Consider the following 9936-nt stretch of genomic DNA (forward strand, 5'->3'; position numbering starts at 1 on the left):
CCACAAGGTTCTCTAGCATAGCTTAATCAAATTCAGTGAGTGGTGGTTATAAAGCAATTCTCAAAATCAGGCTATTTTACTTATTGTTAAACATTAAATGAATTTAAATGTAGGCCTATTGTTTGCCTATCTTCACAAGGCCACACAGGCCTACCTATCCGTTCCATTGGCCAGTACCGGGTGATTAGAATCTAGTTTCACAGACGGAGTTACAACAGTCCCACCTACTGGTAGGCAACGTCAAAGGTAGCATGTGGGTAGCATGCTGTATTTGCTTAGAACAGCTGGCAGTTGTTGACATTGACGTTTCCTTTAGCTTGCCTTAATGCATGTTTAAAATGCCTTTAATAGCCCAATATCCAACTCGTTTTATTGACCAGTGGGTCCCAAGCACGGTGTGTTGTTTATGAAATAGAAGCTGTTCACTTATTTACAGTGTAAATTGATTATGACCACCATGATATCTCGCCCCCATCGACTGTAGATTATTTTAGGTCTGTGCCTGTGCTACACACGGGTGTCGGGACATAGCAGTTGGACAGCTTCCCGGTGTGTTTCTATTTTTTCCGCGTTTCCTCTTGACTCGGGAAGTACTCGCGCTGTCATCGTAGTCGCCTGAACTAACGGTGCATGCTACAGTCGGGCAAAGCCATCGTCGACCAGGTTTGTAAATGGCAGGGGTGGTGTTGCAAATGTGCTGTTACATTGCATAGGCTAACGACAGAATCTGTCTGGCCATATGACAATGAGGGAGGGTTAACGCGAATGCGTTTTGGACTGTTTTCAGGCGACAGCAGGAGCATCGTCACCAGCATGGCAGTGCCCCTACCTCCCTGCGTGATTGACTGTGGGACAGGGTGAGTTTGTTTACCTCGGCGTGCGTGTCCTCTGCGGCACTCACTGTCCCGATCCTCAGCATATGGCACAACAACATTATTTTGTGTAATGTATGCTACATTCTATAAGCTATCCTGGCAAGGCACAAGTTCAGTTTTTATTCCAACTGAGGACAGCCAACACACATCATATACAGACAGAAGAATATGTTATTGCTATTGCATGGACATACAGAGGTAGGCTACTTACTCACAGAAGTGAAGAGGTTTTACTTGACTCATCCCCCACAAGTGCCATTATAAACTTTTCCTGTCTTGTGCATGCATGATCATCTCTTTTTACCTGTCAAACAGGTTCATTTCCATACAGTGGGGAAGATGGCCACATGCATGCCTCACACACTGTGCTATTCTTTTTTCTTTTTTTCCCTTCTTTTTTTTTATTCAATTCTGTCACACCGGGGGATTTGTACCAGGATTCTGAAATTTGAATGGACGGCAGATATTCTTTCCCTAATTAACTGTTGTGTGCAAAAACACAATTGTGAGTGCTTTAAGGGTGGGTTTCTCAGGTGAGGAAGTAGTGTTTCCTGCTGCCTGGCTGTGTATGAGTGTGTGTGTGTGTGTGTGTGTGTGTGTGTGTGTGTGTGTGTGTGTGTGTGTGTGTGTGTGTGTGTGTGTGTGTGTGTGTGTGTGTGTGTGTGTGTGTCACTCTGTGTGTGTATGTCACTGTGTGTGTGTGTGTGTGTGTGTGTGTGTGTGTGTGTGTGTGTGTGTGTGTGTGTGTGTGTAGTGTGTGTGTGTGTGTGTGTGTGTGTGGCAACTTAATGCCAGAGGGCAACATAGAGGTGCCCAAGGTCAGCAGTAATTAGTTGGAGCATGTTTTTGGCTGCTGTTGGAACAACCAATTTCCACAGAGCCCATGTTGCCCCTTGTCAATGCCTTACTTTTTTAATGAACAATGTGGTCAAGGCACAAGATTTTTTTGTTCATAATTGATGGGGAAAGGGCCCATATTCTGAAAATCCACCCCCCATTAAACGTTTTCCTCAAAGGGCTAGAAATATGACTGAAGATCAGGGCTCGAGTTGTAGGGGGATGAGGGGGATGTCATCCTCCCAACAATGAAAATGGTCTAAAATCATGCCCCTCTAAAACAGGCCTCCCTTCTTCACATATTGTGTTAAAATTGCACTTTTAACAACTACATTTTCAACATGTTCTCAGGGGAGAAACCCCCGAACCATGAATAATCAGAATCAATCTCTGACCATCCTTCCTGCTTTGATTTTACAACTCGACCACTACTGAAGATGCTTGCATCTCCATTGCTTCAAATGAAGATGAAAATGTGGCTGAAAATAGGATATTAAGTAAGTAATTAGCCTTGGTAGTTGTCAGTTAATGACTTTTCCCCATTTTGTCCACTTTCAGGTACACCAAGATTGGATATGCTGGAAACACAGAGCCCCAGTTTATTATGCCGTCATGTGAGTAGTACAGCTACCATAGTACATGATTCATGTACGAAGTGCGAAGGCAAACGTTGCTACATCACTGAGTTTCAGGCTAGGGCCATTGATAAGTACACCAACAGTCCCTAAAAAGGCCCTACCGTGGCCTACCAGTAGGGCTATAGGTTACTTCGCCGGCAACCCAGGTTCGATTCCGGTCTGGGTCAATTGCCAGTCCTCTCCCCACACAGTTCCTGTTACTCTGTCATTATCATAAATAAAGCACAAAAGCTCAAAACATAAAAAAACAGTCCCTAAAAAGCGTTAGAAACTCTTACATTTGTTTTTACAAGGTATCCTATATACAAGGCATTCTACAAAGTAGTAGTAATATATAGAATTTTACATAGCTATAATGGCTTTGTATTACAGTGTGCAGGCAGCGTAGGACAAATGTACTACCCCCATATCTGATCTAACCACCATGCTGTCATAGCCAAACAGGCCTCTTTGAAGAAATAGTCTTTCTTCTTAAGGTTTGCAATAAGCACTGCATTGGAGGATGTTTTCTCATGTGTTCAGATGATTGAAAAAGGAATATCAACTGTCCCACTCATCTCTAACATTTCACATTGTTATATGATAGTTATTACAGATGTGCTTTTCTGCATTTACCCATATTAACAATTTAACATTCAACTGACACCTGCAGAAACAGCTGTGAGGAAGATAATACCAAGTTGTGTTGTGCACTTTTGATTCAATACCAGCAAGCTCTTTTTAACTGTGCCAACTATTCAATTAAGCCTTGCCTTGGGGCAAAGCTTATTAATAGGCAACTTAGTTCTACATTTCATTATACTGTGACTTGGTTAATTTGACCGAGAAACAGTGCATGCTTGAAAGCACTGATAATGTTATTGTTAAAAAAAATGCAGATTTCAACATGCAGTTGTAATGCTCACACTACTCTGGACTTGTCAGTAAATGAGATTTTTTTTCTTTAGCAATTTCTGAGATCCTGGTCATTGTAAATAGGGACAGGTGCTTGTTTACATAAAAAACATCTTAATTTATTCCCAAAAACAACCGAACGATATCAGCAGACAACTAGCAAACAGCCATACCTTTTGGGAAAATATTTGGAGTAGGCCTAAGTTTTTAATGTAAACAAAATTTGCCCCCATTAGAATAGCTCAGATCTCGGAAATGGCTGAGCCGAAAAATGCAGCGTCATTAGGTACTGACAAGTCAATGTTAGCATGAGCAATACAACAGCATATTGAAATTGTCAGAACTGCTCCTATAAGAATATATTTCTGTTATAATCTCAAATGGTGTTTTCTGTCTCACTTCTGATAGTGATAAGTGACACCTCCATATTCTAAAGAAAAATGTCGAATTCCTTAATATTTTTGTAATACAGATGTTATATAAATATAATACATTTCCTGATACAATCACTAAAGGTGATCTGACAACTCAGATTTTTTTTTAGTTCACTTTCTTCAAAAAGTTTAAGGTGCGCACACATCCCAAAGAAACAAATTGCTGCGGGTGCAGAATATCAAAAAACGCGTATGGAGAGAAGGAGAGGAAATATTTGCACACCGCAAAAGCTCCCTTGTCGTGATTTAATGTGTAAAAAAGTTTCGAACAGCAAGGTCTTCGTGAGGTGTAAGCTGACGAAGACCTTGCTGGTCGAAACGTTGTGCCATTTTTTCCCATTAAATCACGACAAGGGAGCTTTTGTGGTGTGCGAATAGTTCACTTTCTTCCCTTTTCTGCCATGCCGATATTATAAGGAACACATTTTCGGTTACAATCTGAGATGGTGTTTTGCCTATGTCTGTGTCACCTCTGAGAGTGATGTCAGTGGCACACACAGCCTGTTTCCCCTTTTTTACTTTGAAACAACACAAAGGCATCATGGCATCATCAAGGTCTGACATGTTGCCTCTCTATGAGCGGCTGATAACAAGGACCGCTGTGGTGTCTCCTCAGGCATAGCCATCAGGGAGCAAGCGGCTGTTGGAGACCAGGCTCAGCGGCGCCTGGTGAAAGGGGTGGATGACTTGGACTTCTTCATCGGAGACGAGGGCATAGACAAGCCCAACTATGCAACTAAGGTATGCTGGGGCCTGGGGCGTGATGGCTCAATGGGATAAGGAGTCGTACCATAACGCCATGGACACCCCCCCCCCTCCTTAACTGTCCTCTCTATAAAAAAGGTACTGCATGCTGTGTGGTGTCAATATTTCATAGTTAACTTATATACAGTATATATTAACTTAACTTATTAACTTATATACAGTATACAATTAAACCAGAGACAGTATTTACAAAACTGTGGAGAGTCAAATTACTTGAGTCAAAAGTTAGTATCAAATTCTGCAGGTGGTCAGTGTAACATGACTCCTGGAAGGAACGCCATTCGCTCTTCCAGTTATTATACATAAGCGAGAAAGAGAGGCGCTGTCGTAATATACTGTTTGATATTTTGAGATGGATCCTCCGTTGGGGTAGTTCAATTGAAGAGTTTGGTGGCATTGGTTATCTTTTTCGAACCAGAATATTTGTTACAGATAAAGAATTATTCCTTCCAGGAGTCATGTGACACCGTGACGTCACTACACTGCGTTCAGTGACAGAGAAGTGAATCTGCGCGACAATAACAACTCAGGGCATGAAAACATTTGAATATGTTTCTTGTGGCTCGTCTTTGGTGGACAAAAATAAAATGGATTACTATGAAGTATCACTTTGGCGAACCATTTTGCGGACGTAGTTGGAAGGCGGAAGCTGAAAGAGGTAGGTGCGCCACTTTCGAAAACTCCTGTTGTATCGTACCTATGCTACCTAATGGAAATGTGAACCACTAGATCGACTTGTATGGACCCACACACCACGGCCAAAGCGTTCAAAAGGGTTTTAATGCACGCTAGGAGCTTTAAAACAGGTCAAATACGTGCCCGAAGGGCCAGGTTTTAACCGAAAACAGCGCAATTGAACAACTTTGCGCAGCAGGCATGAAAATTTCTCGCGGTTTTGCCTTTCATCCCTTTCCCTCGGTCCACCCAAGATGGGATATTAATCCAAACTGGCCGGAATTCTCCTTTAAATACTGAACAGTACTGTACAGTATGAGAGGCTTTTAATGTAATTTTAAAGTCATGCTTTTAATGTCATACGTGCATGCAGTATACTTCACATTGCACGTGTGTGTGTAGTGATAATCAAAGGAAGGCAATCTAGTCCTTGTTATTTTAAAGGATGTTTGGGATGCTTAAATAAATGTCCCCTTTGATATACATGATGCATTAAGTAACACGTGAGTTGATGTGCTTGTGCTAAGTACACAAGTACTTTCCTTGTTTTGCCTAATTGAAGAACATGTAATGACTATGTTTTCAGACACATTCTCATTCCCTACGATAAGACTATATTCTTGCCTCTCCTGTCCACAGTGGCCAATCAGACATGGCATCATAGAGGACTGGGACCTCATGGAGAAGTTTATGGAGCAAATCATCTTCAAGTACCTGCGGGCCGAGCCTGAGGACCACAACTTCCTCATGGTAAGGACTGCTGGAAGCAGTGATAGCAGGCAACCTGAATTCAGAAGCTAGAATCCTCTAGTGTAGTGTTTCTCAATGGGGGCGTTAGGGAGACCTAGGGGGCGTTGAAGAGGATACAGGTGAGAGGGGCGGGACTTTGTTGCCATTGAGGGACAATAGTCTATTTTATTTTTTTAATACTAAGGGGGGCGATGGCAGGCTTTTGATGAGGTCAAGGGGGAGTTGGGCAGCTTATGATGAGTGCTTGTTCAAAAAGGTTTGCGAATGCTGCTCTGGTGTCACATATTCCAAATGACCTGGTTTTACCTGTCCACCGTGCCGCTTTGATAATGTAAAAAAAACCAAGTCTGTGTGTTTATGTGCGTTTGTGTATGTCTATGTGTCTGTTTCTGTGTGTGTATACATGTACTGCCTGTCTGTCCCTCAGACAGAGCCTCCCCTGAACACTCCAGAGAACAGGGAGTATTTGGCGGAGATCATGTTTGAAACCTTCAACGTGCCTGGACTCTACATCGCCGTGCAGGTATGTCTCCTCTCCGCGCCGCACCTCTCTAACCTCATAAAACAGGGGCTGGGAGAAATCCATAAAGACGAGTCCCATCCATAAAAACCTCTCAGAGAAATAAGATTCGTACTCAGTTTCGTGTCGTAAAGCAGGTTTATATTGTAAAATATGGTAATGGAACATCTTCCTGGCCCATGAAGCCCCAGTGCCTCAAATTTCATAAAGTGGGGAATAAAAAGAAACAGTTTGGAAGCTCAACTAAATTAGATTTTGGGTTTTAGCCATCTCCAAAATATTGCAGAGTGATTGTGTCCATTTTAAGAAAATGAATATATGTTTTAAAAGTAAGGTGTCCTCTATGCCCCTGTTCCTCACCATCTGATGAAAGGACTGGAAATATTTTTTGAGTATTTTTTGGGGGGCTTTTTGGCCTTTATTATTACAGGACAGTATGAGAGTAGACAGGAAGCGATTCGGAGAGAGAGATGGGGCAGGGTCGGGACAGGACCCTGGCTGGACTCGAACCGGGGTCCCCGTGGGCATGCAAGCCCAAATGTGGGGGGCTTAGCGCGCTGCGCCACAGCGCCTTCCCAAAAGGGCTGAGTTCTAAATGGGAAGGAGATTGACCGTAGCATCTCAGATGTGATTATTTTGTTGTATGTTACTTAGAACAGTGCCAAGAATACTGAATATACTTTTATTTTTGTTTTGTAAGTCGTTGCTTTTTAGGCAGTGCTTGCTCTGGCTGCCTCGTAGCATCTCAGACGTGATTATTTTGTTGTGTGTTACTTAGAGCAGTGCCAAGAATACTGAATATATTTTTATTTTTGTTTTGTACGTGGTTGCTTTTTAGGCAGTGCTTGCTCTGGCCGCCTCGTGGACGTCACGGCAGGTCGGAGAGCGTACGCTGACAGGCATCGTGATTGACAGCGGAGACGGAGTAACTCACGCCATCCCAGTGGTGAGATGCAGTGCTTAACGACATGAACGGTTTTGCTGATAGGCTACTGGGGTTCCCAAGCCACCATCCATTCAGCCAGGGCTGGCGCTAGGCATAGGCAGGCAAGGCATTCACCTAGGGCGCCAAATGTCTTGGGGGCGCCATAAACACTTAAATAAAAATAGTACGTCAAGTGAAGTAAAACATTAAACTTTACATTGGCAATGATTATTCATGGGCACTCATACTGCATTTAGGTACTAGAGCAGATGTATTTGATAAGATGTTATGTTATTGTTATATGTTATATGTTATGTTATGTTATTATGTAACGTTATGTTTACAGATGCCAATTTCTAAATGGCCAAAAAGGAAAGGGGTTGCTCTCCTAGGGCTCCAAATTGATTAGAACCGGCCCTGCATTCAGCCTTTCTACTAGCCACAGATTTTTTTGTCAGTATTTTTGTCTTTAGAGACAAGAAAGCTCCCACACACTGTCCACATTTGCAGAGTTTAATCGCAACTTTTCGGTCTGTTAGCCTTCTTCAAGCAGTTGTGTGCGGGAGTTTTCCTGTCTCTAACGTGTCTCCAACGGTCCTACGCACCTTGCCAAAGGGGGTGTGCAAGAATTCTACTCAAAAGTATTTTTTTCTTTACCTTTTTCTTCTATTCCACTACATTACATTGTGTAGTACACACAGCATTGAAAGGTCCCCCTAGCCATGCCACTTTCTGTCCTAGAAAATTCAGAAAGCTAATATCCTCTGAGGTTTTTGAGCCCATTTCTACTGAGATTTGTTATTTGGCTCTCACATGGACTGTGTGAATGGGTCCTTCCTGACTTCTGACAATAGAGGGCGCTACAGTGGCAAAATGTGGTTTATGACTATGGCTATTTTCCTTGGATCCCGATTATCACCACAGGTTTTAGAATGCCCTGCTTCTTTTGTATCATGGGAAATTCAAGTTTGTGTTACTTGAAATGCTTTGCTTCATAGTCTGTTGTAATAAGGATCTCACTACACGTTCTCCCGTGTATGGTTCTGGAACAAATCAAATGTGAATTTTATTTTGAATTTCCCATGAACAGACAGTCAGTGGACCAGGACTGTAAACACATACTGTACGCTATTCCCGTATGAATACACTCGCCTCTTGTGAAAGCACCAATTGTTTTTACAGCAAATACCTAGTAGCGTTTTTTGGAGCAAGCGTGTGTGTGTGTGTGTGTGTGTGTGTGTGTGTGTGTGTGTGTGTGTGTGTGTGTGTGTGTGTGTGTGTGTGTGTGTGTGTGTGTGTGTGTGTGTCCCAAGTGTGTGTGTGAGTGTGTGTGAGTACTGGCAGGATGCTAAGCTGCCACAATAAGAACATGCAAAGAGCCAAGCGGCTCCCTCCTATCCCTATCCGCATGCAGGGCCGCTGGTCAGCTTTGGCCAGGCCCCGGACAGTCATGTGAAAGGGCCCCCCAGCTAATATATGCAATGTAATGAGGACCTAATTATGCCCCCCCCCCTCAACCCAGGACAACTGATCCCTTTGTTCCCCCCTTTTGGCTTCCCTGTCTGCATCTCTATGCAAATCTCCAGGACAGAGGAAGCCTCTGCGGGCCCCTGGCTGGCCCAGAAACACAGAATAGGGGATCCAGTAATGGCTGCCTCGGCTCGCAGTGGGCGCCGCGCCACGCCACTAACCACACTCACATTAAAAGCCAATTGAGAGTGTCAGAGTCGTCAAACTTTATGGAACTCTCTTCTCTCAGTCTCCAAGCACCACCACCACCACCACTACCACCACAAAGCCTCCATAGCAGATAAATGGTGTTACATTTTCAGATAGCTATTTGTGTGCTACTTTGCTAAGTGTGTGAAATCATTCAAATGATTTGGAATCAGGAATCAGAGATTGGTGATGAAATTGTTTGTGAATTTATTATCTGGCCTATTTCATTAGCCATGTGGCTAAAACGATATACTCTGTCTTTTCCTATGGTTATATATTGATGCTATTGGTTGACTGCCAGGCCAACCATGACATAACGGTTATGATCTTTGTATCAGGAGCCTCCTGGTTTTCGTATCAGAGTGTTGCAAGTTCGAATCCTACCCTACCCGTACCAGCTCAATGAATGTGTCCCGACACCATCATCCAAGACAAGTAGTGCGCTTGGGCAAGCCACCTAACCTCACATTTCTCCAGGAACTGTAACCTATACCCTGTCGTAACTGCAAGTCACTCTGGATGAAAGTTTCAGTGAAATGTATTGTAATGTAATACAGCACACGTTGAGGAATTGTAGCAGGCATTGTGACCACAACCCCCTTCCTCCGGTCTGAGCATGCTCTGTTCTTCTACTTGTGGCGTCAACGTTTAACATGTGGATGCAGTGCAGAGATGCTGTTTTGGGGACTAGGTACGTATGTACGGAAGTTTGTATTAGTAGTACTTACTTAGTCTTACTTACTAAGTACTTACTTACTTAGTAGTCACTACATAGTGCCTAATGTCGGGAGCAAAACCATGCAACTCATGTCCTAGTATGTACAGTAAGTGGATCCTATCTAAGTGTCCTGTGAAGTGCCTATGTAGTGAATGTGTGAACATGTGGCAGACAACCTTAGTTATT

The 9936-nt window shown here is 43.1% G+C and overlaps 1 protein-coding gene across 1 annotated transcript in view; it reads left to right on the top strand.

Moving 5' to 3' along the window:
- The first annotated feature begins 574 nt into the window (after positions 1-574).
- Positions 575-9936, top strand: part of actr3b (actin related protein 3B) — a 44647-nt gene continuing 35285 nt past the window's right edge. The window contains exons 1-7 of the mRNA XM_063206936.1: positions 575-663; positions 788-857; positions 2271-2326; positions 4295-4419; positions 5758-5868; positions 6296-6391; positions 7227-7334. Of these exons, the coding sequence (XP_063063006.1) occupies positions 814-857; positions 2271-2326; positions 4295-4419; positions 5758-5868; positions 6296-6391; positions 7227-7334 (540 nt within the window). The 5' untranslated portion in view covers positions 575-663; positions 788-813. The remainder of the gene's footprint in view (positions 664-787; positions 858-2270; positions 2327-4294; positions 4420-5757; positions 5869-6295; positions 6392-7226; positions 7335-9936) is intronic.

Source organism: Engraulis encrasicolus, chromosome 9 (assembly GCF_034702125.1).
Source record: "Engraulis encrasicolus isolate BLACKSEA-1 chromosome 9, IST_EnEncr_1.0, whole genome shotgun sequence".
NCBI lineage: Eukaryota > Metazoa > Chordata > Actinopteri > Clupeiformes > Engraulidae > Engraulis > Engraulis encrasicolus.